This window comes from Orbilia oligospora (assembly GCF_000225545.1).
Source record: "Orbilia oligospora ATCC 24927 unplaced genomic scaffold scaffold00173, whole genome shotgun sequence".
Classification (NCBI taxonomy): domain Eukaryota; kingdom Fungi; phylum Ascomycota; class Orbiliomycetes; order Orbiliales; family Orbiliaceae; genus Orbilia; species Orbilia oligospora.
In genome coordinates this window covers 1,266,600-1,294,356 of record NW_011645730.1, presented here as the reverse complement: position 1 = coordinate 1,294,356, position 27,757 = coordinate 1,266,600, and the positions used below count along the sequence as shown (strand labels likewise).

The window sequence follows — 27,757 nt, the reverse complement described above, 5'->3', positions numbered from 1 at the left end:
ACGTGTTTGTCCATGAGCTGTTACCCGAAGCTGGAGCTTCCGAAGACAAGCGAGCCGGCAACTTTTTTTGGTCGTCTTTGAACCCCAGATTTAATGTTCATGCATCGAACTAATACCGACATGCACAAGCGGCAGGAACTGCTGCATTGGGGGTGGGGCCAAATTTTGTAATGGACGCAATGTGAGTGGCCAAAGGACTCTCAGACCGGATCGAAGACGTCAGACCCGGCAGGTTTGCGAGGGATATCGCCGGATTCCTGGCAATTAAAGACACCGTGTGGAGCATGGCATTACTCGCGTCACCACCTTTATCTTGGACCAACAGGTGCACGAAAATACTTAAATTCTTTGCCAGAAGGTCATTTCCTCACTCGATCACGATCGATTCTAGTTTCTAGAACTCAACCGTCTCAGTCCGGATTACTAACCCAACGAGCATTTCACTAAATACTTACTGAGCTCAGACCCACTTGCCAAGGATTTCTAGTATTGAAGCTTGTGAGCCGGTAAGTTGACCTGAGTCGCGAACGTGAGATCGTTGGAACGTACATTGCAAGTCGAAGCTTCACAAGTAACTTGACGTACCTTCTACGCATTGGCCGTTTCTCTACCCCGCTTTTTTCTCTCTCGTTCAAGCTCCAATTGCAAGGGGGCAGACTAATTACTAACAGGGCCAGGCAATAATACTATTGCATCTAGAATCCAGTGATTGGTCAACCTCCTGGGATTCTGTACCGGAACTGGTAATCTAGTCGACCTGCAGGCCAATTGCATATATAAACTTTTCCTGATTTCGAGTACAGTCGAGTACAGTGGCACTGCAGCTGAATAGCATTACTAACCCAGTCCAGTCCCAGTACATTCCGTCCCGTCGAGTCGTTATACGTTACAGTACTTAAAAGTAATTTCGTGTACCCTTAAGTTTAGCCACTGCATGCCCATGGCCTTCCCCCCTTCTCATTCCCCTCTTTTTTCTGTTACAAATTATAGCTGTGTCTGAAGTAGAAAAAGAGTATAAAACAACTGACCTCCATGTGGGCTCGTCGTGCTCCTTCCATCGCCCGTAGATTCAGCTTATCCCTCCATCGTCACCCAAACTTTTACCACACAAGCAACATCAAAGGATATCCAACCATGTCCAACAAGTTCACAGGTTATCAGAACTCCCAATCGAGGGACTACGTCGAGGATAGGGATACTAAATCCCAAGATACACTCTATGCTACTAGCAATGGTGCTCCCCATCCTCATCCATACGGTGCCCAGAGGGCTGGGGAAAATGGACCACTGCTGCTCCAGGATTTCCATTTGATCGATCTACTATCCCATTTCGATAGGTACATCTTCACCCATCTCATCTATATCTGGAGGAACATTCTCATGAGCATATGTTCGGACCGCTAATTCACATAACCTACAGAGAGCGAGTTCCCGAACGTGTCGTCCACGCAAAGGGTTCTGGTGCCCACGGCTACTTTGAATGCACAAATCCCATTCCTGAACTCACAGTTGCCGACTTGTTCTCACAGAAGGGAAAGAAATGCCCGCTATCGATTCGATTCTCTACCGTCGGTGGCGAGTCCGGCTCGCACGATTGTGCTCGTGATCCTCGCGGTTTCGCAGTAAAGTTCAGGTATGTTTTTCTCATTGTCTTGCCAGACATACACCGCCAATACCGATGACTAAGATAGTATTTTCACAATCTAGAACTGTTAGTTAAACCAATACAGAGAAAAAAGTCTCGAAAATATATACTTACCCTTTAACTTAGGACGAGGGAAACTGGGACCTTGTTGGCAATAATACTCCCGTATTCTTCTTAAGAGATCCCGCCAAGTTCCCACATTTTATCCACACTCAGAAAAGACATCCTGCTACTCACTTGAGCGGTGGAGACGACTCAACTATGTTCTGGGACTACTTGAGCCAAAACCCAGAAGCTGTCCATCAAGTCATGATCCTCTTCGTAAGCTATCCTTTTTATCCTTGAAAATGACGTGCTATCTTAGATTTACTAACTGCTTTTCCCTAGGGTGACGTATGTTCATAAATTGGTATGAGGAGGCTTCTTACACAATGCTGACATCAAAATTTCGCCTAGCGTGGCATTCCCGATGGATACAGACACATGAACGGATACAGCGGCCACACTCTCAAATTCATCAACAAGACCGGCGAATGGGTCTACGTTCAAATCCACTGGAAGACCAACCAGGGCATCAAATGGATCCCCGCCGAGGAAGCCAATGGCCACTCCCCAGACCACTCCCAGAAAGACCTCTACTACTCGATCGAGAACGGCCAGTTCCCTAGTTGGACACTGTTCATCCAAACCATGACACCAAAGGAAGCCGAGGAACTCTGGGAGAAACAAAAGATCAACGTCTTCGACTTGACTCATGTTTGGCCGCAGAAGCAGTTCCCTCTCCGAGAGGTTGGTAAGCTCGTTTTGAATGAGAATGCGAAGAATTACTTTGCAGAGATCGAGCAGATTGCCTTCAGCCCGTCTCATCTCGTCCCAGGTATTGAACCGTCTGCAGACCCTGTTCTTCAATCTCGATTGTTCTCTTACCCAGATACCCACGTAAGTAATCGCCATCTATTTTTGCGTATAAAAGCTACTATACTAACGACATCCTGCTATAGAGGCATCGCATTGTAAGGCAAAACCTACGTCAGTGTTATTGTAATGATGATAGGATACTAACCAAAGAACTAGGGCACAAATTACCAACAACTCCCAGTCAATGCCCCGCGCTGCCCCTTCCGCCTCGCTAATTTTCAACGCGACGGCGCCATGGCGTTCCACAACCAAGGCGGCAGAGCCAACTACCTCTCCTCCATTGAACCAGTTCAATTCAAACCCCCAGTCGTAGATATCGACAAGACCCACGGCCACTTCATCGGCAATGCCGTCAGCTACCTCTCTTCAATTCGACCCGAAGACTTTAACGCTCCACGAGCTCTCTGGGAACGAGTATTCGACGAGGGCGCAAGACAGAGATTCGTCAAGAACATCTCGGGTCATATGGCAAATTGCCACCACAAGGACGCTATCAAACGAATGATTGCAATCTTCGGTGAGGTCAGCCCAGATTTGGGATCTCGTCTTGAGAAGGCCACTGGTGTTCAGGGCTATCCCGGTATTAAGGATTTGTCTTTCAATGGTTCACATAATGGAATGAACGATCCTCTCAAGGTGGCAAATCAAACACCTTCTGAGAAATTTGGACATGACACTGGAAATGTTAATGCTGGACCGAGATATGGATCTCATGGAGAACCGGTCAAAATTGAGGGTAAGCTATGAATGGTGTTGGATGATGGGTAAACTGCTACCATCTTCAACTACTTCCTGTTCTTTTCTTCTTTTCTTTTCTTTCTTTCTTTCCACCCCTTTCTCACCCCCACTCCCTTATTGTTTTTCTTGGGCAACTTTTTTCTTTGATTCCTTGTGTGATAGTTTCTTATAATTTGGTTTCCGGTTGCGAAATATAGGTATTAGGTCCAACCTATAAGAATAAGCGGTTAGCTTGGAGGATCATGTGATGGAAGATGGTTTTTGATACGTCTCGATCTGATTTTTGGCAAAGCACACCTTTCTTCCGCTTTTGACATCTGTTCAATTCGCTTTGAAAATGCATGCCTCGGGTGCACTCGCGTTCTGTTAAAGCTCAGATGCGGTATTGAGTTTATCTTACCATGTTGATTTCGCGATTGTTCGAGAATGTGAAGCAAGGCTAGGGCGGGAAGGTTTAAGGAACGGGTTACGTATGGGATTATCATTGTTTTTTTATTTATTTTATCTTTATAGTTAGCGGCCAATGAAGAAAAGTCTACCGAACAAATACCAAACTTGAAGTAAAGTAGGTCTAACTTAGAAGGCCAAGCTATATAAGTCGGTTAAACAATTCGGCTACAGATCCGAACCCGAGTTCCTGGATCATGTTAGGAAACGTGGACGATCGGGCGTGCAGCAAGGCGAGATTTCTCGGCGTCACGGCTCGACTAAGAATACAGGTAATTGAGATTATTTTAACGTTATAACTAGCGTCAAGCTTTGATATCGGTTGATTTCCTTGAAAACCCCTGTTGTGGATCCCCATCCCGCCCGTTAACGTTTGGGACACAGAGACGAGGTCTATGGTATAAAACTTTTGGTGTGAACCGAGACGAGAACCCGGGACGAGGTCAACAACCCCGCCACCAAAAGTCCAAGAACCCGAATGTTCAAAGCTTCAGAAATTCCAGGATTCGACTCACTTGAATTGTGAGCTCGTCTACCCCCCCCACATGGGTTTATCGAACGCAAATCCGGGGTATCAAGCCGGATTCATCGAAGGCTAGCAAATGGCATCTTGCCGATTAATTGACAAAGACGGACCATTCCGGCGGGTATAAGGATGGGCATATAATAAATTGATTTGTTTTCGTTGAGCTTCTGTTATAGACATCTTCAATAGCCCGTTGATTTAATAATTAGATTTCGATATATATACACAGTATTCCCAATTTCAATTCTATATCCTAAACCCTTTCAACAGAGACTTGCTGTTTTCAAGAACAATATCTTGTCTATACTTAATAATGGCTCCCACGAACGGCACAAACGGCGCTGCCAAAGACTGGCGTAGCAAGAACAAGACCATCCAAATCCTGGATGCAGCGGAAAAAGGTGGTTACGGTGTTATCGCCGCTATAGTGTAAGAAAGCCTCAGTCATTACCACTCGCGTATCAAGCAGGACTAAAAAAAACATGTCGAAATATGTATAGCTACAATATCGAGCAAATAATCGGCATGGTCAAAGCTGCGGAACAAAAACGTTCTCCGTTGATAATCCAGGTCTTTCCCTGGGCAATCACCTTCTCAAACGGTCTACTCGTCCACGCCGCGGCACAAGCCGCAAAAACAGCTTCAGTACCTATCGCGATCCATCTAGACCACGCTCAAGATGAAGATATGATCCGACTTGCGGCCGATACTCTCCCATTCGACAGTATCATGGTTGACATGTCGCATTACGAGAAGGAAGAGAATCTGCAGAAGACAAAAGATTTGGTTGCATATTGTCACGCTCGCGGAATATCCACCGAAGCTGAACCTGGAAGGATCGAGGGTGGTGAGGACGGGATCGCGGATACTGCTGACCTCGAGGGCCTTTTGACAACCGCTGAGGATATCGAAGATTTCTTGGCTACAGGTGTAGATTTCTTAGCCCCAAGCTTTGGAAATGTCCACGGAGAGTATGGGAAGAGAGGGCCGCAGCTGGATTATGCACGACTTGATGATATCAGGAAGGCGATTAACGGTAGAGTTAGGATTGTGCTTCATGGTACCAACGATTTCCCGGAGGATGTGATGAAGCGGTGTATCGGACAAGGTGTTTCGAAAGTCAATGTGAACAAACTCGTGCTGGATGATTATTTGGTTCATCTTGAAGGGAATGCTAGTAAGTTGAGTCTTACAAAGCTCATGGAGGAAGGGGTGGAGCATGTAATCAAGTTGATGGAGTGGCAGATGGATGTTTGTGGGTCGACGGGGAAGGCTTAGATTCTAGTCGATTCTAAGCTTCCTGTTTTCTAGCCTGCGTCGAGGCGCGAAATATGCAGAATTCGCGTAAGTTGTTAGGTCATCGAAGTCTTTCATCGATATGTTCTAGATATAGGAATTTTATACATGACCCGTTTGGACCTCTTTTCCTAAATTCTGCAGCACGGTGGCTTTGGAATGGCAGTGCGCGATATGAAAGACAAGGGTTTGTCGGTTAATTCAAGATCAGTAATCGAACCTCAAAAGTTTTCTCCCCATTTGCATTGCATCGTCGACTCTTAGGCTTACGATCCGAAGGGCGATGGCTTAAGCTTGCTGTGTGTAACAGTTAGCAAAGCAAGCATCCGGTTCACCAATGCACAGTGCATGCATTATCGCCGTCCAAATGGCCAAACGGGTGCATGTGGATACCGACGACACGTTTTTGCCCCCTCAGAAAGTAACCTCTTCTGAGTTTTAAAGCTTGAAACGATGATGGCTTGTAGACGTGCACATGTCTGCATGTGCAATCGCATGGGGAGCTCGAGAGGCATGCAGCATGCAGCGCATATTATATTATACTATTCTAATGAGAATTAAAACCCTCATGAAATCGTGAAGCCGACCGCCGAAAAAGACGATGGATCATCCAATCGGAACCATTATCGCATGCGCAACTGGACAAAGGTGTATATATCGATGTTTCCCCTGTACAGTGCTCATTTGTAATCGATCCATGGTGTATTCTTTTCCATGGAAGGGGTAGGGGTTGGACTGACATGAAATTGCGAAAAGAGCTCATCTTTCCCGTGAAATAATTGGACCGAACCTCAGCCTTCCTATGTATGCATGACGATGACGAGGAGGATAAGAGTTTAAAGTTGAAATTCTTGAATTCGGCTGCACAGGCTCTAGCTTTTTGATGGGAACCCGGAAATCCTCATGACGGTTTGCTCGCCCAGGCAGCAGCGATGGGATGGACCCTGAATGCATGCCGGATATAGGACCTGCTCGGCTTGCTAACTGGATCAGGCCACAGCCCCAGAAAAGCGGCCACGGCTTGGCCTTTGTCGTGGAATGCGAGTAAGCAAAGCTGAAGAGGCAGCGCGGACGTCGATCGATATTGGTCCTTGCCGATGGTTTGGAGTCGTCTGAGAACGTACATACACCTGCAGTTGACACGATATGACGGTCGATGGTAGTACTTTGCAATACCCGGTTAGTTCATCATGATCATGATTTTTCATATGATCGAGTGAATATTATTGAGTTCATGGAGAAGTATTCTCCATGGCGAACGTAACATAACGGTTCGGGACGAGGTGATCGTGAGCTGGTTATCGAGATGGATATCGAGATGGATATCATTGGTTCACCATTCATTCTTCATGAATTCACATCAGCACCATCAGCACCACCACTACCACCACCACCACTAGTCTAGACACCAGATACATAAGATATCTCCTCAAGACTTCGGCCAGTCCGCAGAGACAATTCGTGACTTGGCCCTGCCTGTCTGCACAATTGTTTTGTTCGAGGTCTACCCAGCTGGCTAGGATAGTTTTGGTTAGTCAGCCAGGAGAGGAACAACAGGGGATCAGACGCCCAAGCAGGGAAGCCCGCATGCTTGGTCTGACACCCTTCCAGGTCAGCCGAAACAGCCCTCGACGGGATTCAGAACAAGACCCCTGCGCCTGCCTTGCGAGACTTCAAATTTAACGAAACGACGGAAAATTCCCTGGGCATGTACTGGTGCTTGTGCTTTTGCCAATAACTACTACTCGATTGAGTATACACTTAATTAAATATAAAGAAAACGCCCGGACGTTCGATTTCTTTAAATTTGAGTTTTTATTTTTTTATTTTTCGATTTTCCATGGCTCCAAGTTTAACTGCAATCAACCTCACAGAAAATATTCCTGCAAAACATTCACGATGACTTCAAGTTCGAGTTCACCAGGCGAGGATTTCCCCGCCAGCGAGAAGTCTGCTAGCGGCGTCATCGGTGTTGCGGAGTCAATTAGCACCGGTGATGTGAACGTTCCGCGTTCACACGATACCACCCACCGACAGTTAAAAGAACGTCACGTTCAGCTCATCGGGATCGGTGGTACTATAGGCACTGCCCTATTTGTCGCCATAGGAAGGGGACTGGCTCTTGGTGGGCCAGCTAGCTTGTTCCTCGGCTTTACACTTTGGTAAGGAATCCATATCCACCAGATCGATCATAATCGGATATTTAGATAATGAAGCGAGGGTAAAAAAAGCTAACACGATGGCGAAATTACAGGAGCACGGTTGTCCTCTGTGTTAACAATTGTTTGGCGGAGATGGTGTCCTATCTCCCCATATCCTCCCCATTCATTCGATTCGCTGGTCGTTTCGTGGATGAAGCCTTCGGTGTCGCTACTGGCTACAAGTAAGTTTATCCTATACAACACCAACTATATATACCTATAAGTATATAAAAAGAAAGACCACTGACAACTTCTCAATAGCTTCTTCATATTCGAGGCCATGATGGTCCCTTTTGAAATTGTCGCAACTAGTACGTATATATATCTATAGAAATACTCAAAGATTAATATTTATGGTTGCTAATTTTTTTCAACACAGCTTTCATTTTAAGTTTTTGGCCCGGGTCGACATCGGTCCACCCTGCAATAATTATCAGTCTTATAATCGTGGTTTACACTTTCGCCAATATATTTACAGTTAAATGGTATGGCGAAGCCGAATTCTGGATGGCCCTCGGCAAGGTCATATTGATCGTCGGGCTCCTGATTTTCACCTTCGTCACCATGCTGGGAGGGAACCCGTTACACGATCGATTTGGTTTCCGATACTGGAGCAATCCGGTAAGTCTACAGCTCATAATCTTATTCCCTTGACCTGCACTAACAGAAAATGAAGGGCGCATTTGCTGAATTCTACCACACCGGAAGCCTCGGTCGCTTCATGGGATTTCTCGCCTGCTTCATCCAAGCTAGTTTCACAATCGCCGGCCCGGACTATGTCGCGATGGCAGCTGGTGAAACCCAGAATCCCCGTAAGACCCTCCCCAGGGCCTTTAAGGGTGTCTTCTTCCGTCTTACAACCTTCTTCGTCCTTGGTTCGCTCGCCGTTGGGGTCTTGGTACCCTATAACTCTAAAGATCTCGTTGACATCTACCTTCTTGGAAAGCCAACGGCAGGAGCAGCTGGGTCACCATACGTGCTAGCTATGCAGAGGCTTCAAATTGGAGTATTGCCCCACATTGTAAATGCTCTGGTATTCACTTCCGCTCTGAGCGCTGGAAACTCGTATGTTTTTTGTGCGAGCCGTTGTCTCTTTGGTCTGGCTCTCGAGGGAAAAGCGCCTAAGATATTTACTAGGACCAACAAAGTCGGTGTTCCCATCTACTGCGTAGGCTTGGTTATGTGCTTTTCATTGTTGGCGTTCCTCCAACTTTCGGCCGGGACTGCGCAGGTTTTGAACTGGTTTATTGGATTAGTTACTTCCTCGCAGTTAATGAACTATGCCGTCTGCAGCTTCACTTATATCAAATTTCACCGGGCTTGTATTGCACAGGGATTGGATAGGAAGGGTAGACTTCCGTTCTGTGGGATGTTTCAACCATATGCGGCATACTACTCCCTGTTTTTTACCTTTGTCATGACATTTGTTGGAGGGTTCACCGTCTTCTTGCCTGGATTCTGGAGTCTGCCGACGTTTTTCTTTAGTTATACCATGCCATTTATGTTTCCTGTTATCTTTTTGGTTTGGAAGTTTACTAAGGGGACGACGTGGAGGAGGAGCATAGATATTGATTTAGTTGAAGGGTTAGATGAGATTGAGGCGTACGAGAGGACGATTCCAGAGAAGAAGAAGAAGGCCGAGACAACGGGCACCTTTGAGAAGGTACAGCAGACACTATTCCGTCGAGTCATGAAGAAACAAAATTCAAGTGTGGAGTCGAACCTGGGGAAGGGTCAATGAGAGTAAGGGAGAGGGCCTGGAGGGTGCTGTGATTCGATCCGAGTTTTCATATATCTGGCGTTCCGGTTGTCTAATTTTTTTTTTCATGTTAATTCTTCTTTTGCATTTTTTCTAATGTCTAATGTACCCGTCCTGATATATACTTCAAGTGTATATCAAGGTATATCTCTTTGAATTTACCTTATACTGATAATATACGCGGAGAGGGTGTGAATTGTGGACAAGCATCCAGCCGTAAATACTGTCTCTTACCATTGACCTATTTTCTACTTTTGTTTCCCCTTCTTCTTCTGCTCTCTTATCTCTTATGTATGATCCGGACCCCTTGCATCGAGCTACAGCATGCTAGCTCCCCAAATCGAATCCCTTTCCAATGCATCGATGTCCTCTCAACCATCTCCTCTCAACCATCCATACACACACACACACACACACACACACGAACCCCCGACCTTCATTGATTCCAATCCATCCATCCATCCATCCATCTACTCGCGAACATGGACTAACCAACAAAACTTGCAAATCCAGATGCTCCTAATGTGATTGATATAGGAAACCGACAGACCCAAACAGGGTCCCGTGCATCGGCTACAAGCCGGGGTCGCTAGCACCCACTCTTTGAGATGGCCTGTTACATAACAGTTACGGCACTCCAACCACCATTTGTGCCACGCAAGGAAAAGTCGCACGACGCTATCTCACCTAAAGCCGCCTCCCTGGTAGCATGGCACCCCTTCGAACAGAACAAACAGCCCTCGGGTGCTTGTTATCTGCGTGCGAATGTGCTGGCTGGGCTACGGCTTGCTTGCTATCTGGCTAGCTTCTCCAGAATAAAACAAAAAAATAAAAGTCCGAGGCCAACCGGTCTTTCTATTCTAAAAACGATGCCAGATGTCCTCCGCGAGCCATGGCATACATTGCATTGCTGTCCGTCCTGCTCTCGAGCTCTCTGTCTGCCTCCTCCTGTCGAAGTGATCTGATCAGGGATTCTCATTCGGCTTTCTGGGGTAGCTTCGTTTTTTGACTTGGCCTTGGATGGATGGACGGATGGCCTGTCTCGAACTCAAAGCATTCAGTCTTAAAGCACGAAAAAGCTTTCCTTCCTTCCCCATATCAATATTTCCGAAACCTCGAATTTGGGATTCCCGACATCGACATCATCGCTCAACAATATCGCCACGATTAATATCTGCACCCCATAGCTAACTATAGCTAGCGGACGCCGCATTTTCTGTCATCTGCCATTTTTCGGTTTCGCAGGCTATTAATATTAAGGAAACCAGGGAACCTGCACATTCCTTCCCCAGTTTGGCTTGGCTTCGGATTCAGAACCCTCCCGAACTCTCCGGGTGAACAAGCAAGCTCTTCCTTTCAATCAAATCAATTTCAATCCGACTCCCACTTCGACTACAACCTGTCGGCATTATCACTCTATACGTACAACATATCATCTCTCAGGCTAACAATTTAACCGTCTTTTACATTAATCCAACCGGCTTTTGATCTGTTTTCCCATTCGACCCTTTCTCTTCAGAACCCGACGTCTACTAGCTCTTCCGCCGTGGCATCTTTCCTCGGCGCTGATGCATGATGACCGACAAGGAGAAGCACCATAAGGCTTGCGACGAGTGCCGTATGTTGTTTGCCTTTTCACCTGCTAATTTTTTTTCTTCTCTTTCTCATATTGTTCATCTTTTCTTTTTTACTCCAATCCCAATTCAAACTGACCTGCCTCTGGTGCATTTTTCAAGGTATCCGAAAGCTCAAATGTCCCGGCGAATACCCAGCATGTTCACGATGTGTTCGAGACGGCGTTCCCTGTGTATACAGCCTCCAAAAGACGATGGGAAGGCCTCGAAAACGAAGAAGAAGCGACGCTCTCCGAGCCCACCAAGCTGCCACCATAGGCAAAGGAGAAACCAACAATTACATTAGCATCTCCGCCGGCGACAGTACCAACGGACACAACACGACGAATCAATGGCTCGAGGGAAATAACGTCTTTATGGGTGACGAAAGCAGGCTGTTAGACCTGAACATCTTGGGGTCGGGCGATGGGTGAGGATTAAGAAAAACCCCCACGCGGTCGCCCCGAACATCGATGGCATAATGCTGACAAGCTGCGACTGGCTGGATCGTAGACATAACCACCACGTCGGGGGTTGCATCCCCCACACGACCAATAGAAGCTCCTCGAATAATGGGCATTTCGATCCCAGTCTTGCTGGTTCCAGCGATACTGTAACCACCGATCTGGACACCCTCTTCGACCCTTCCGCTCAAAACATCGATTTCTCGTCTCTTCTTAGTGACCTCTCACCGTCACAAGACAGTCCCCTACCGAATCCATCGACACCGTCATCATGTTCTGCACCTCACGTAGCCCACCACCTCCACTGCACTAATGCTTCCTCCCAACCAGTCCTATCAAACCTGATAGATCATACCAAAATTCCACTCGAAGTCGGCACGGCAATGAGCCCTCGAGACATGACCGCCTTCGGTATAAACCCTGAAACTAGCCTCGGCCTCACCTGCGACTGCCTTCTCCACTTCTTTTCCGCGATAATGACGCTTAAAAAGATGATATACAACCCTGTACACCTCTCACCTCCCACACCGTTTAGCACGCCACCACCACCAATCAGCCTCGAAGAGATAACTGCCATTAGCGCAAATGCGATCGAAATCACCAAAACAAGCTTGAAATGCGCCAGTTGCAACATGTGCTTCACCACGTTGATGAATGTCGGTCAGTTGCTAGGTTTATTATTAAGAGCGTACTCCCAATTCCTACAAACCTCCAATAACGTTATGCCCCGTTCCCAAGCGAAAAAAGTAGTAAACGACGAGATGGACAAAATATTGGATATCCTCGGCCAGGTTGAAATCCGCTCGTTAGCACGGCACGGAATGGTATTGAGCAGAGATACGAGTATCTCAAAGGATATGGTTGGAAGAGGGGTTATCGAGCGCATTGCAACGGGGAATTGGGTGGGGGATAGAAATCCGTTATGTTTAAAGATCGTTAATATGGTCAGAGGACTGGCGGATGGATTGATATGCGGAGTTGGAGTCGGTGAATGCGTGAATGGGGGACAGTGTAATTCGGGGCTGAATACTCTATCTTAACTAGGTGATTCTAATGAGGATGAAGATACGACGACAACGATGATGTTTGAATCCGGGCGCTTGAGATAGAAGGCGATCGGGTGGTAATGCCGGTGTTCTTTTTATGGGATGCACGAACCGTTCTTGAATGAATTTGGGTTTACTGGCGTTCATTTACTTTGGGCAGGGACAATTCAATTTGTACGATTAATACAAACGCGGAAGGGTATGGTATGTATATAGCATTTTATTTCCCTTCTTCGTCTCTATTTCTTCTTTTTCTTCTTCTTCTTTTTCTTCCTTTTTCTTTTCGCTTATCTCTCTTCACTTTCTTCTTCTGCCTTTATTTTCATTTTGACATCAACAGGTCGGGCTTCTTTTGGAATAACTTTGGTTTTCAAGCTTTTTGATTTTAGTTTCTTACCCTTAGGCGCAAAAAGTACTGTACAAGGTGCCCAGGAGGGGATCTGATCTGATCTGGTTTTATTGATATCGTATCGTCTACAGCGAGCTTCACCAAAAAATTACTTTCATTATGCTGTTATCTTCTAATACACTCCACATTCATCGAGACAATTAGGGGATATACCAACCATTATCCCGTTCATGTCATATGTCATTCCATTTGATCTTTGATTAAAAATTCAGCCTGAGGCCAATTTAATTCGCAGTTGATGAAAAAAGAGTATATTACAATTGACTTGGCCATAAAAGATATATATAAACCGGTTTCATACCTAATAACAAAGCCAAATAGCGTCATGGCCTCTACATAGACTAGTTACAAAGAATGGTATAATATATAGTATCTACTGGATACCCGCCCTCAAAACTCCAGCCAATTTGTCCAACGAATCAGCCAGCAGTACAGCCCCGATCTTCGTAATATCCGTAAAGCTCAAACCTCTATTCCTCAGCCAAAGATTCGCTCCGCCGAAGCCAAAGATTAGGAATATAACTAGCATCTTCCGAACCCTAGTCTTCCAGATTCCTTGGTTGGTTTTCTTAATCATCCAGTCCTTGTAGACGGGGAAATATGTGCGGTAGGTGAAGTGGATTTGGGAACGGCTGTGTTGGGTAGATGTTAGCCATTATTCTTTAGTAAGATAAGGTCATATAAGAGAGGGGTTTACTCACGGATAAGTTGTCGAGTTCCAGCCGTCATCTCTTACATACCACTATTCACGCAATTATATCAGCGCCCCGCAAACCTCACAAAGAAGGGATGGGAAGAGTAATACTTACAGTCTTGTCCTTCTTCCCAGTAGTATTAAATACTGTATCCTTCATTTTCTCTTGAACCCATTTACTATACTCCACCTCGGCGCCTTGCTTGATCTCCACCTCACTCGCATCCCCCTTCAACACGGGCTTAGCAATGTTTAAAGCATATTGACACATGTTCTCCGTCGCCAGAATAACGCTAGTATGTCCGGTTACAGAGTTGGGTCCAAAGATCATAAAGAAATTTGGAAACCCAGATACAGCGGTAGAGTTATATGCTGCGGGACCCCCCATTTTCCCCCAATGTTGGGATAAAGTTTCGCCTTTCCTACCGACAACGTCAAGGGGTGCTATCCACTCGTTAGTTTTGTAACCTGTCGCCATGATTACTACGTCCGCTTTGTATTCTGCCCCTGATGCTGTATGAATGGCGTTTTCGGATAGATGGGTGACTTCGTCCTTTGTTAATGTTACTTTGTTGGATTTTAAGGCCGGGAGGTAGGTATCGTCATAAATCCGTCTTTTGAAACCAATTGGGAAAGTTGGAATCAATAGATTCCAATACTTCTCCGGTGCATTACGTTTGACATGAGCTATACTATGTTTCTCTTGCGCTGCTCGAATGCGTTCTCCTAGTTTTCCATTTCGGAAGGCTAGCCAACCGGCTTCGATGCTGGTGAATACGAGTGCCCGGGCGATGGTTTGCGAACCCGGGAGGTAGCGGAATATTCTGGGCGACCATGTCTCGTAGGTGTCTGGGCTTATACCCGGGAATTTCGGACGAGGAAGCATCCAATGCGAAGAACGGACTATCTGAGTGACGGATTTGACCTGGGGTTCTATAGCGGGCATGATTTGAGCGGCTGTACACCCGTTACCGATCAATACGACATCCTTCCCTTCCAGATCAACGGTATGATCCCAATAAGCCGAATGGAATATCTTCCCCTGGTAACCCTCCATACCCTTGATATCAATGGTACTGGGTTCAACGAGTCCACCGACCGCGGAGATAAATATTTTACATTCGTGAGTCCAGGTATCACCGACGTTTCCGATGGTATGTAACTTTTTATCTTGAGACCCAGTTTTTAATTCCCAGTCTGCGACAGGACGACGTCGTAGTCGCACGGACCATATTTTTCTTGATTCGTCGTAGACAGCGGTTTCGACTTCGGTGTTGAAGGTACAGTGGCGACGGAGATCGTTGTCGTCGCAAAATTTTGTAAAGTAGGCGTGAAGTTCGGGGCCTGTTATATTATATATTTAATTCGACCGAGATAGATATTTGTATTTGAGGCTGAAGGGGGGTAATTGATGTAGAGATGGATGGAGATGGATGTAATATGTATGTACATACCTTGTGGGTAGAACGCCGACCATCCAGGATGCCTATAAAATGAGTAGGAATAACATAAAGCCGGCCTGCAATTACATAATTAATTGTAATTTCAATTAGTTAGCGATTCGTCGGCGGTATTCGCAATTTGAACTGGCTGAACTGAATTGCATATATTATCAAACATCGCAGGAATGGAAAAAAAAGCCGTGACAAGGATTATATTATGGTGTCTATTCATTTGAACGGGTGTCGGCTCAGAGCGAATCGATGCTAGAGTCCATACAGATAGTTCGATCGTAAAAGATGGATCGCTAGATATATAAAACAACTTACACATCACAGGCCACACCTATATGAAAGTTTCGGTCCGATGTTAGTCTGACATTTCTCGCGTTCGAAAAGTTAAAGCGGGTATCGAATAAAAATCGAATCAATACGGGAATAGGCGAAGGGAGACTAAAACACCCCTCCACCTGCAACCATCTCCCAAATACAGCGGATAAGAAGAAAAGTTAATTACCTGGATATTTGTTCGTATACCAAGTACCGCCTATATCGCCATGTCGTTCGTAGATAACAAAGTCGTCGACATTGAGCTGTTTCTTGAGCTGGGCTCCCATGCAGAGACCGCTCTCGCCAGCGCCAACAATAAGGACCGTCGAGTACATTTTCAATAGACGGTGGAATGCGGAATCGAACGGGCGCCCGACTATCAAAGTAAAGCTATTCGAATGTGTAGTAATTCAATAACGATTGAATATGATTGTTGGTTCAATATTTGCTTCGGGATATGATATTAAACGTTGAAAAGAAAGAGGAGGAGAGGAAAGGTTCTTATAATATCATCTCTCCCGACGTTTGCTTCTTAGCCGGCAAAGGGACGGACGGGGCGCTAGAAAGGTAGGTATTGAAAGGAACCGAGCTTCCCGTATCTTGGGTCCGATCTGAAAAAAAAAAAAAACTTTTCTTTTCTTTCTTTTCTGTCAACTTGTTGCATGTATGCGTAGTTAACCATGTCAGATTCGCAAACAGGAAAAAAAAAAAAAGAAAGAAAGAAACTGGTAGCCGGGGTCTACACACCATGTGCATATTACGATAGTCTAACTGTGATAGTCTAACTGTAGCTATATACTATGAGCTAGCTGGGAGAAATTCTAAATTGTTCTGTTGCAGGTCCTGGATTGAAAAAGTGGGACCGCAAAACTGGGGAAATACTAGTAATTTGTGGGGGCTTGTGTCCCTAACTCCGCTATAATGGCACCAACATGGTGCGACAAGGTGCCAGTTTTCCCATTCGAAAAAGGAAGAGGGTTGTTTCGTATTCGTATGGGTCGAGTGGATTTGGGTCCGATGAATTCGTACGTACTCGATTGTTCCCGGTCCGATATCAAGCTCAAGAATTGATATTCTTGGTCATGTCGGTATTACAGACACCCTTTATCAAGGTTACACCGAAGCGCATGGGGTACAGAAGTGCATTCATATTATTGTATTGGTCTATTTGAGCGATCTAGCTCTAGTGGATCCCCAGGCATAGATCGATAAGAGTCGCCAAGTTAAAGTCCCGCGGCCTAAGTTAGGTAACTACGAGGAATCCCCAGATTTCGGCCTTTGCCGCGGCTGGAAATTCGATGTTTCTGACGGAGGACTTGATTTAAATCCACGGCGCTGTGAGTCGAAGTCTTTCGGCATGGCACATGCAACTATTATGCCATCATGTTCGGGCCTGCGCGGATCGTGGAAGCCATCGGTCAAAATCCATCCCCTTTCAACTATACGTAGTATCTCTTTTGATCCTTACAGACATCATTCAGGCCGTATTTAATGTTAAATGATGAGCATTGAAGATTTAATAGCTAATTCCCTGTTACACCAAATTATTAATATATTGCTTCAGAGCAGTGTTATGGATACTAATTATATTAATACGCAGTTAAAGAGTTAAAGTTGGAGGCTCCTTAATCTTAATAAAGTTATATAACATGTTATAAACACCAACCCAAAGTTGCCATTTCCGCTGTCAAACGAACATGTGCCCACGCCACTTTGACGTCAAATTATTGGTCTCCAAATTGCAAAGCCACGCTGCATATATGCATATTCCTTGGCTATGAGACCCACGATTCAGCTTAACGTTCTAAGCCGAATATATGAGCAGAAAGGGTTTAAAATCACGCCCAGACCGGCAAAAGATCCGGAGATAAACATACATAGTATGTTCGTTCATGTTCCAGATCCAGATCCAATCTCTCACTCTAATTGTAACAAGATCCAGCTATCATATAAAAATATATTCCGCGAATCCTAGTCACAAGTCGATTCAAATCATATCACCATATATAAGAGTATAAATAGGATATGTGATCACATTTTGTTTCATGACATTTTTGTTCCATTCTATAATTTTATATGATTTTATTATACAAAATAGGCTTGATGATGGAAGCCAAGCGGACCCTACTTCTAACGTTACCAGTAACAGATCCAACCCACGCGGGGGGGGGGGTCTCGTATCCATGGTTCTGCTGTAGCTCCCCTACTCCCCTTTGCTCATGGCCATTGCGATTCACTAATAACTGTATCTCGGCTTTATTATTGATTGAATCATGGGCATGTATGCATATATGTCAGCTACGGCTGGAAGGAATGCAGTTATCACTATCACAGTTGATCACTCGGCCCTGCCGTTCACCATGCAAAACATGCTACTATTCACAGCCTCGAACCGCTCGCCATCCGCAAGAATGGGCACGCGAGTACACAGCAGGTATGTGTATGTACAACATGGAATTCGTGCAAAATCCTATGCCTGAGCTTTGCAAAGAAAAGAAAGGAAAGGAAAGGAAAGGAAAAGAAAAAACAAAAAAGAAAGAAAATAAAGCCAACTTTCGGTTCAAAACGATAACAGAAAATCCCCCTTCGAACATACCTAATTCCTACAGCCTCAAAGTTTCAATTCTAGATCTCCTTGAAAACTAGTAGGCGAAGTCGTCGATTCCGTGGTATCACGGAAAAACCTCTCCGTACGTAATGTACACACATACTAGTAAACTATGTAAGTACGTACATACTCATACCTAGGTATAGGTAGGTGGTGGATATATGCACACGAATGCGTGTATCTTGACAACATACAACGGCATCCCAATTCGAATTCCTAAGTTTAAGTTTAAAGTTTAAGAATTGGTTGAGAATAGCGATGACGACTGAATTCACCATAAATACAACCAATTCCGAAGCCATCTTTTGTTTTGCATACTTCGTATATGTTAGTTCGTTAACGAGAGCGCAGTCATGAATTCAAATTCATGTGATTGCATAATCAATTCGAGATAGCAAAATAAAATAAAAAAAGTTTGTCAAAAGTTTTGTTAACATGTTTGCATAAGCGATGAATGGATGAATGATCATGAACGAATGGAGATAACTAGCGCCTGGCTCCTGCCTAAATTGACAATCCTCGCCGATAGACTATCTCGTTAGCCATTTGTGACACCGGATGTGCCAGAGATGTGTCGGCGCGGCCTGACTAGGAATAGAATAGAATAGGATATCACAGCACAGCACAGTCGAGTCGAGTCGAGTCTACAGAGTATACTACATACTAAGTAAATACTATGTATGTACTATGTAGGACATATAAGACCCCCGTCAAACGTTGGAAAGTGATTCAAGGGGAGGCTCGAGGAACTATTAACCGGCTGACGTATATCGTCTCTCCACATCATGAACACCACGGCACCAACCACATCGCGTACATCACGTACATACACACACGCACACATGTGCTTACACACTGCACTTACAATTCACATCACATCTGTGCATACATACTACGTTAAAAAGAGAGACAAATGTGCTGGAATGTGCAGGTCAATGTCACGACATGCACAACACATTCCAATCGGAAATAGGGAACTGTGCCCAATCGGATTCCTCCAAGACCCGTCCCCGGACAAGGAATTTCGACAGACAAAGTAAAATCACCTGCCTGCTTTGATGAAAACACCCGTTCACCACCTGTCGAAAGGGGATTGTTATCCATGGGACTTGTCGACATTTCTCGAAGGGTACGAAGGGGGTTTGTCTATCTTGGAAGGACGGTGGGTTTTCACTCTTCCTCACACCATCCCGTTTCAAGCAGTTGGAAGCACACACACTCTAACTCTGGTCCGTTTTTCAAGCAATTCGCCGGTGAGCGCGCTGCAGGGGTCACTCCTAGTCCGAAAGCCTAAGCAGGGGAGGTTGGACTTGTCCATTTTCAATCTTTCTCCACCACACATCCTGTTCCAAGATCCCCTAAGATCCTTCGAGAAATGCCATGCCATCACGCAGAGAATACCCGTCCAAAGGGGGTTATTGAATGTGGTGACCTGTGCGCGATATTCCTCCCAAGCAGAATGTCCGTTCTCTCGTGGCCATATCAACCTGCGATCATTTGCTGTTCAAGCCCCCCTATTGGAGAATGTGGGTTCGTCACTTTTTTCCTCTGCGTGCCCCGGCCTTATCCTAGGAATGTGAGGCTAATGCCCACTCAAGCAAACCCACCGCAGCACACACTCACCACCACCTCCCACCCTTGTCTTCGAGGAATTTTCTTTCAACATTCTTTTTTTCTTCTTTCTTCCTTTCTTTTCCTTGGGTGGTGTGCTTGGATCGCACCAAGCCTTTGGACTTTTTTAGCCCCCGATTTATAAGGACGGGCAGATCCACCGCACACTATCTTGCATAGACCATGCACCATTTAACCTGATCTTCGACTCAGGTCGACATAACCTTCGTTTCCAATCTACGTCACCACTACTAGTATTACTACACAAGCATATCGAATATATACACATACATTTACTCAAGGAAAATCTTGAGGAAAAACTTGTTCAAAAGGATATAACAGAAGGGGACCATTGGCTTGGGATCTCTTCATATACACAAACACATACACACACCCCCTTCAAAGAAAAACACACATCCAAACATGGAATTCGAATGGACATGCTGCAGATGCAGCCAGTCTAACAGCACCTGCACAAGATGCAACTGCAACCACTCCTACTGCAACATTTGCGCCGACATCCTCACGCCCAGCAGCTGCCCATCTCAATCCCCGGTATCGACAATACCATCCTGCGGTTATACATCTTCGTCGTCAGGGAGTTCATCCCCAGTCTTACCATATGCGTCACTTTACGACGATGCAAGGCCGCGATCGACGCCTCATGGAATGGGAATCTTAAACTCTACACATCCTTGTAATCAACTGTCTTTAATAGCACCGTTTTACGACTCTGTGCCTCCTCCGACATCAGTCAGGTCGCATCATCACCATCAGATGGGGACGGTAACAACAATATCATCGAACAGTGGGAGTGCCTCCAGACGGAGACATTTGATCCGACCGAGATTATCAATCTCTCACTTCAAGGGGCTGTGGAGCAGCAATAGCAGCAGCTGTGACGACCAGAGCGACGACGAGAGGGAGACCTTTAGCCATCATAGTGGGGGTCGAAAGCACTCCAACTCCATTTCCCGGGTAGACAGGTGGTGGTTGCAATTATGACTCTGCAATGGTTAAACCACCTCTCCTCCTCCTCGCCATCATCTACCTCTTCACAACAACAACCCCAAAAGTTAGTCATTCTTTTAACGGCATATCAACGGTGGCGTTTCTATTTCCTTAGGTCACGGCTTTTCATTGTTATTATATCAATCTCACAAACACATCGGGAGTTATCATCTTACAATATCAGATTCAAACCTATATCTATTTCATTTGTCTTCATTCTTCATCTTTATTCTTTTTGTCCCGATTTTCCTTTCTTGTATACATCATCATCATCATCATCATTATCATAGCACGGTGCATATTAGACGCGGTGGGGAAAACTGGGCATATGGCGGGAATTCCTTTTCCATCCGACACACATACATAGGAAAGGGGTGGAGGAAAGGAAAAGAACCGGGAAATTCTGTGTAACCTTCTCTTCTTGTTTATATTATAGATTCTCTTCCCCTCGATCACTGCCTCCCTTTTATCATAAGGCTAAGGGAGGTAGTATGGGTTATCGATCAGGGATTTTTCTTCTTCTTTCTTTTCGTTTACTGTATTATTATGGGAATTGGAATTGTATATTACGAAGCATATGAGGTCATGCATAGCATAGCAGGTTTTATTATTATTATCATTATCATTATTCTAGAATTCTTCTTATTACCATTCTCATTACTCTTTACCATTTTCTTGAGGATATACCTACCTGCTTGTAGATATTATCTTATTCTGGAAGGCATCTGCTCATTTATTCTTTTATCCCGTATATAACCAAGTCTTTGCAAATCCTCAAGGGCCCGTAATTTTTATTCTTCCGATCTTGAATTCCTCGACAGAAGAAAAAGATCAAAGGAAAAGAAATATACAGGAAACCCATTTTATATCTGCACAAAATCTCCCCGCAATCCCGTACTACGTCAAACCTTGAAGGTAAACCTTGAACAACCCAAGAAAAGGATCTCCAAACTGCTTGTTTACATATATATTACTAGCCCATATACGTATACTCCAACTGTCAACGATGAGGTATTAGCCTAAAGAACCAGGACGTAGTTCTTTTCTTAAAAGAAAGAACCGAACTTCCAAATGGCGCAAGTGCTCGCAAAGTCGCTGACAGAAGCCAAGACTGCGTTAACTTTTACTTACTATAACTCGTTTTGAGGGCAACTCCGCGTTAAGGAAGGTATAAGATAGACGCCCTGCAGCCCTGTTCAGTCCCGTCAAAGGAATAGGGGAAAAGGTTCCGATTAAGATATTTTGGGAATGTCTATTGGGCTGAGCCAAACGAAAAACAGACCTAGATTCTTTTAGTTTAGTGATTTTGCTCTTGTCACGAGCTAAAGTATTCAAGTTGTTGGATTCCAATTACGGGATGCGGGAAACCCGTGGGAGTGGTTGAAGTTTTTGTTCTTGTTCGTTGGATTGGGAAGGCTTAACGTTGGCTTGGAATGAAAAGCTTGTGGACCGACCAACTCCCCTCTTGAGCTGGTACTTTAAGAAAAGAGGACGAGACGAGGTAACAGGAGTGAACAACACAATTTGTCCAAAAGAGGAAAGAATATTATCGACAAACATACTTTCTAAGTAACGACACAACACAGCAGTCGGAATCCTCAAGACCTGGTGCACATGGTGTTCACCCATGGCCATGGCAGAACATTAATATAGCCTTCCCTGCCCTTAAATCTTCAGGCCAAGTCCGAGCCGACGGTTAAGCCAGGCGCCACACCGCGCAGGCGAACCGATCTGAACAAAATAACACCTTCTGCTCTGTATGGTATGTACTTCCTTACATATCTCGCAATTGCCGTTGGCCAGTTGATAAGAGGTCGCTTTCAGCGTAATACGTATGGATATGCCGCATCCGAAAGATACTCTTCGGCCGTCTGCAGAACGGACATCCGGGACGATATCAATTGAGTGACGACGGAAGAATGGGAAGTCAGAATAATGGCCTACTACATCTTTTTGCCAATCAGTTTCGTCAATTGTGTCTTCTATTCACATGAAATTTACGGGTCCTCCGATGGGAACAGAGGAGATAGTGAGGAGATACTACGATTAATCATCGTAGGATTCAACCTGTTCCCCGCATTTCAGTGACCTCCAGCACCCACGCGTAGAATCCAAATCCAAACCATCCTTAGTTAGGAGAACGCCCGGGATCTAAATCCGGAAAGCTTCAAATTTCACAATCAAGCCTTCTTATCATTGCAATGATGCAGTGGAAACGAAACTAGGACGTACGGCTCCATGACTCGAGATCAGAAACCAATCCCCACTATGGACTATTATGCATCTTCGGTCGTCAGGATCTTAGGGTCTTAGGAATCTTAGAGACGTAACGTCTACTATGTAACCCCCGCATGGACAATGCATTCAAGATCAAATAGTGTGTTCCCCGGCAATACCCCGCATGGAGAACTCGGTACGGAGCCAACCACCACGAATCACCCGCACTTTTTTATGCCAGCTAGTTAATGCAAGGGGGCTTTAATTTAGTTGCGAGAGTCAAAGCAGCACTATAACGTACTAGCTCCGTGTGACATTAGATTGATTTGTATTCAATGGGGAGTCGTCCCCATATACACCGGAGTAACTTCGAATGTGTACCACCGGCTTGCATATTGTATCTTATAACGAAACCATTTTTTCAGCTTTCAGTTTCCGAATACTAGAATCTTCTCTAAATCTAGCTAAAATGCAGCTGGTGCGAAAGCCAGAGAACACTGTATCTCAGACTTTGATATTCATGCATGTCAGGAACCCTGATCGCAGGGGAAAGAACTCACAGTTTGGCGTGTATGTAGTCCATGTACCAGTGAACCAGCGCTTAACAGGTATTATACTAGCGAAACTCACATGCATCAAGCAAATCCGGAGTTCTACATGGCGGACGAAGGGAAAGCTCGCAGCCCCAGTTCGCAGTTTCCTGGGTTATAAATAAGTGGGGGTAGCTTAGACGAAATTGAATCCAGTCATTATAACGACAGCAATAAAAAGATATATAATACTGCAATTAGGTATATATCACCAAATCCCCAGATTATCTTGATATCACACACCATATTCTACAAATCACGATAACTTCAACAAATAAAAATGCCTGTCGACACGCATTCCCAGCCGTTACAGGCAGTCCCACCCCCGACTTTCAAATACAAGTCTCCACCTTCGGCCGCTAGTATCAATGCCTCCGAAGTTGTTTCCGACTATCTTGCTCGTCTCCAAAAAGCCATTGAAAAGCCTACGGTACTAGACTTGCAAGACGTGATCTTCCCCGAAGGTTTCTGGCGAGATGGTCTCTTCCTGACCTGGGACCTTCGTACTTCGCGAGGAGTCGACAAGATCAGTCAGTTCTTGAGTAAAGATGTTACTGAGAAGAGGCTCGGATCTCTTAAGGTCAAACCTACTGTTGGGAATTATAAGCGACTTCCAGTTTTGCAGGTTGAGGAGTCTTCGATTAGCATCCTGGCTTATATTGATGTTGAATCCGATGAGGGACTCGGAGAAGGTATTATTCGGTTGTTCCTTGACTCTAATAATACATGGAAGGTTAGAATACACACTCCCCGTGCCTGATGCCCGTGGTTCCATTTCTCTAATTATAAATTTAATACTTTAGGCATTCACGATTTATACCACTCTCACAAACCTCAAAAGCCACCCAGAAGCCAGTGGCATCAACCGCCCTCACGGCGGCCTCCACGGCGACCAATCCTCAAACCCCACAAACTGGAAAGAACGACTTGCTGAATACTCAGAGTTCACTACCACAGACCCAACGGTCCTCATCATTGGTGGCGGTCAAGCAGGACTCACAGTCGCTGCCCGTCTGACCCGTCTAGGAATTCCTACCTTAATAGTCGACAAGAATCCTAGAATCGGTGATAACTGGCGTAACCGTTATCACAGCCTTGTCCTCCACGACCCAGTGTGGTATGATCATCTTCCATACATTCCATTCCCCAAGACGTGGCCAATCTTCACTCCCAAGGACAAATTGGGAGACTGGCTCGAATTCTACGCTCGTTCTTTGGAAATCCCCGTCTGGACGTCGACGGCCCCGACCTCTTCATCATATGAGAATGGGAAATGGACGGTCAAGGTTCTTCGGGAAGGGAAAGAACGTATTTTATCTCCAAAGCATGTAATCCTCGCCACCGGTCATTCTGGCGAACCCAACATTCCAACATTCCGGGGACAAGAAGTCTTTAAAGGAAAAATTACTCATTCCTCGAAATGGAGCAACCCAGAAAGACTAAAGGGGAAGAAGGTTTTGGTTGTCGGAGCGGGGAATACGGCACATGATATCGCTCAGTCGTTGTATTCGAACGGGGCATACCCAACGCTTATTCAAAGATCGAGCACTCATGTTCTTACGTCTAAAGTTGGATTGCCGGCTCTCCTTGGTACTACAGTACGTTCCCGTCTATTCGGAAATAATAAAATAGAAAAAATGATACAAACTGACAAAATTATGTAGTATTGTGAAAACGGCCCAGAGGTCGAGGAGGCGGATCTACAATTCTTTAGTCTCCCCAACGCCGTCACCAAAGCCTACCACCAAGCCATAATAAAGGACCTCAAGTCCCCCTCCAAAGATGGTAAAATCATCGAAGGCCTCAACAAAGCCGGTTTCGTTACCGATGATGGCCCCGATGGTGCTGGATTATTGATCAAGTACTTCGATGTGGGAGGAAGCTATTATATTGATATTGGTGCCTCGAGCATGATTATTGATGGAAAGATCGGGGTCAAGCATGGTAGACTCGATAAATTTACCGAGAAGGGAGTATTATTCGAAGATGGACAAGAGCTAGAAGCTGCCGAAGTCGTCCTTGCAACGGTATATTCTCCCACCTTCCCCCAAAGCCTACCGTACCCGAATTGAGGGCTAATGAATAATTGTATTTCAGGGTTACCAAAACATGCGCACAACAGCAGGTGCCATCTTCCCATGCGTCAAGGATGCAGTCAAGCCCGTTGGGGGGTTCGATTCAGAAGGGGAGTTCAACACACTGTTTAGGGATAGCGGACATCCTGGATTCTGGTTTATGGGTATGAATTTGGCGCATTGTCGGTGGTATTCGAGAGTTTTGGCATTGAGGATTGCGGGACAGGAGTTTGGTCTTTATTGATTTTTTTTTGGTTTCGGTTCCTATTTGCGACGCTTTCTTTCAGTTGGGTTTCTTTATAAACACCTGTACCTAGTACGTGGGAGAAGTAGAATTAATCCTTCTAGAAGCCTAGATTCGATATATATAACTTCATGAGTTCAATAGCAATAGCTCGTATATACGCGCTAAATATAAACCTCCCCCTATACCAACACAAGACTACCTCTATATCAAACTCTAGTAATGTGATTCCGAACTCCAGCTCCGAAGGGCATTAGACTATACTCCATAAATCCAAAATAATGTTTACAACTTTGATTTTCCTTTGTTTTTACCCTCAGGAATCGAGGTCTCTTTATCTTGCTCCCACGGAACAAGATGCTCAATATCCGCCACTCTGGGCACCTTATCCAAAGGTATCCCGCATACCTTGGCCACCTTCTCACACTATAACATAGCAGTGCACATCAGATTAGTCTTCAACAGATATGCCATAATAAGGAAAGTCGAAGTGAGAGGAGGAACGAAGCGAAGGGGGAAGAAAGAAAGAAAGAAAGAAAAACATACACAAACATGAATCGCCTCGACGTCCTCCATTTTGACACCCACTCTCCTTAGGCCCCTCAAATGAAAGGCCGTCACCGGCGCCAAATTTTGTATCAACAATCCGCACAAAACCACAAGTTCCGATTCCACGGGGTCCAAAACACTATGGTCCGATAAATAAAGTCCATAGGTAATATTGTAACTAATCCACCTAAAATCATCATGTCCTCTAAACCTCCTGTCAACTTCCTCACTATCCCCTCGATATATTGTTTTCAACCAGTTCAACCCATTTTCGAGGTTCTCTGGATCGCATTTCCAATCTTTCCGGGTGAAAGAGAAATCTCGGTCTTCTTCGCGTTCGATGGTGGCGATGGTCCAGATAACTAACAGGGGTTTGGCAACACCGATGAGGGAGACGACTTTGACCAGGGCTTCGCGGATACGCCGGATTAGAGCTTGTCGGGACGAAGGAGTCGAGTATTCGGGAAGGGAGATTAGATAGGTGTAGAGGGATGCGAGGGCGGTGGGGTCTGGGAGGGCGTATGTGAGGGTTGTGAACTGAGTGCATAATCAAATCATATGTGTCAGCGGTTAATCGTTAGTAGTTCTATGTCCGGTATCTGAATGATGGGAGAGAACCCCTGAAATGAGAACAGAAGCAGAGGAGATTATATATTACTTACTAGCATCAAATACCACTTTTCATCCCCAAGGGCTTTTGGGAAGAACTCCCGAACATCGCGAAACAATGCCAGGAGTTCCTCGGCTGTGGGATCCGGCTTCGCGTTCTACCACGTCTATTAGTGATCATATATCGACCAAAGAAAGAAAATTTAAATATATATTGTTTAGATAGTATGAAGGAGGTTGCAGAAAGTGCGAAATATAGTCTTACCTCGATCGGAGCTTTTGACGCCATAGTACGATCGAACTTTGATGCGGACGTCTACAAGAATTACCGTTGGTTGTAAAGCTTAAGCTCTGGTTGGAGCTTGAGTTGAGGGATGTTGGATTCCGCCATACATTTAAACTGGGGAAAACTACCTATTAAGTATTTAAGTTCTCAACTCGGACGTCAGGGCGCGAGAGCCAAAAATCTTGACTAGTCGTGAACACAAGCATGCATCAAGGATAGTTTCTAATCGACAGGCATCTGGGCATAAGCACGCATGTAAGTACCTAGATATGGGGCTCCTTAGTACGTGTCATGGATATTAAAATACCAGACGTCATCCTTGTCTCTTACAGTTTAGGTGAAGGGTTTCATAAAACTTCCAGAACATGCTATTTTCGCTAAGGCCTTTTGTTATTCCAAGCCTTAACCATGATGAGATGAGGGTTGCAACGT

At 45.2% G+C, this 27,757-nt stretch overlaps 7 protein-coding genes across 7 annotated transcripts; 5 read left to right on the top strand and 2 right to left on the bottom strand.

Moving 5' to 3' along the window:
- Positions 1-1,032: 1,032 nt before the first annotated feature.
- Positions 1,033-3,310, top strand: AOL_s00173g374 (uncharacterized protein; the record flags this gene model as incomplete). The annotated part of the gene is made up of 8 exons (XM_011128116.1): positions 1,033-1,337; positions 1,421-1,633; positions 1,708-1,711; positions 1,772-1,966; positions 2,033-2,038; positions 2,102-2,584; positions 2,647-2,658; positions 2,720-3,310. 8 exons carry the CDS (start codon positions 1,033-1,035, stop codon positions 3,308-3,310), a joined length of 1,809 nt encoding a protein of 602 aa, XP_011126418.1.
- Positions 3,311-4,587: 1,277 nt separating this feature from the next.
- AOL_s00173g373 (uncharacterized protein) lies at positions 4,588-5,552 on the top strand (the record flags this gene model as incomplete). Its single annotated transcript, XM_011128115.1, has 2 exons — positions 4,588-4,703; positions 4,775-5,552. The coding sequence occupies 2 exons, from the start codon at positions 4,588-4,590 to the stop codon at positions 5,550-5,552; spliced, it is 894 nt and encodes a 297-aa protein (XP_011126417.1).
- A 1,917-nt stretch (positions 5,553-7,469) lies between these two features.
- On the top strand, positions 7,470-9,512 carry AOL_s00173g372 (uncharacterized protein; the record flags this gene model as incomplete). The annotated part of the gene is made up of 6 exons (XM_011128114.1): positions 7,470-7,732; positions 7,825-7,953; positions 8,033-8,082; positions 8,151-8,392; positions 8,448-8,836; positions 8,909-9,512. 6 exons carry the CDS (start codon positions 7,470-7,472, stop codon positions 9,510-9,512), a joined length of 1,677 nt encoding a protein of 558 aa, XP_011126416.1.
- A 1,846-nt stretch (positions 9,513-11,358) lies between these two features.
- AOL_s00173g371 (uncharacterized protein) lies at positions 11,359-12,716 on the top strand (the record flags this gene model as incomplete). Its single annotated transcript, XM_011128113.1, has 3 exons — positions 11,359-11,573; positions 11,657-12,594; positions 12,652-12,716. 3 exons carry the CDS (start codon positions 11,359-11,361, stop codon positions 12,714-12,716), a joined length of 1,218 nt encoding a protein of 405 aa, XP_011126415.1.
- A 719-nt stretch (positions 12,717-13,435) lies between these two features.
- AOL_s00173g370 (uncharacterized protein) lies at positions 13,436-15,860 on the bottom strand (the record flags this gene model as incomplete). Its single annotated transcript, XM_011128112.1, has 6 exons — positions 13,436-13,694; positions 13,764-13,804; positions 13,872-15,100; positions 15,211-15,275; positions 15,526-15,541; positions 15,713-15,860. 6 exons carry the CDS (start codon positions 15,858-15,860, stop codon positions 13,436-13,438), a joined length of 1,758 nt encoding a protein of 585 aa, XP_011126414.1.
- A 7,982-nt stretch (positions 15,861-23,842) lies between these two features.
- AOL_s00173g369 (uncharacterized protein) lies at positions 23,843-25,881 on the top strand (the record flags this gene model as incomplete). Its single annotated transcript, XM_011128111.1, has 4 exons — positions 23,843-24,295; positions 24,366-25,160; positions 25,227-25,589; positions 25,660-25,881. The coding sequence occupies 4 exons, from the start codon at positions 23,843-23,845 to the stop codon at positions 25,879-25,881; spliced, it is 1,833 nt and encodes a 610-aa protein (XP_011126413.1).
- A 285-nt stretch (positions 25,882-26,166) lies between these two features.
- AOL_s00173g368 (uncharacterized protein) lies at positions 26,167-27,328 on the bottom strand (the record flags this gene model as incomplete). The annotated part of the gene is made up of 4 exons (XM_011128110.1): positions 26,167-26,307; positions 26,428-26,967; positions 27,093-27,197; positions 27,305-27,328. The coding sequence occupies 4 exons, from the start codon at positions 27,326-27,328 to the stop codon at positions 26,167-26,169; spliced, it is 810 nt and encodes a 269-aa protein (XP_011126412.1).
- Positions 27,329-27,757: the final 429 nt, after the last annotated feature.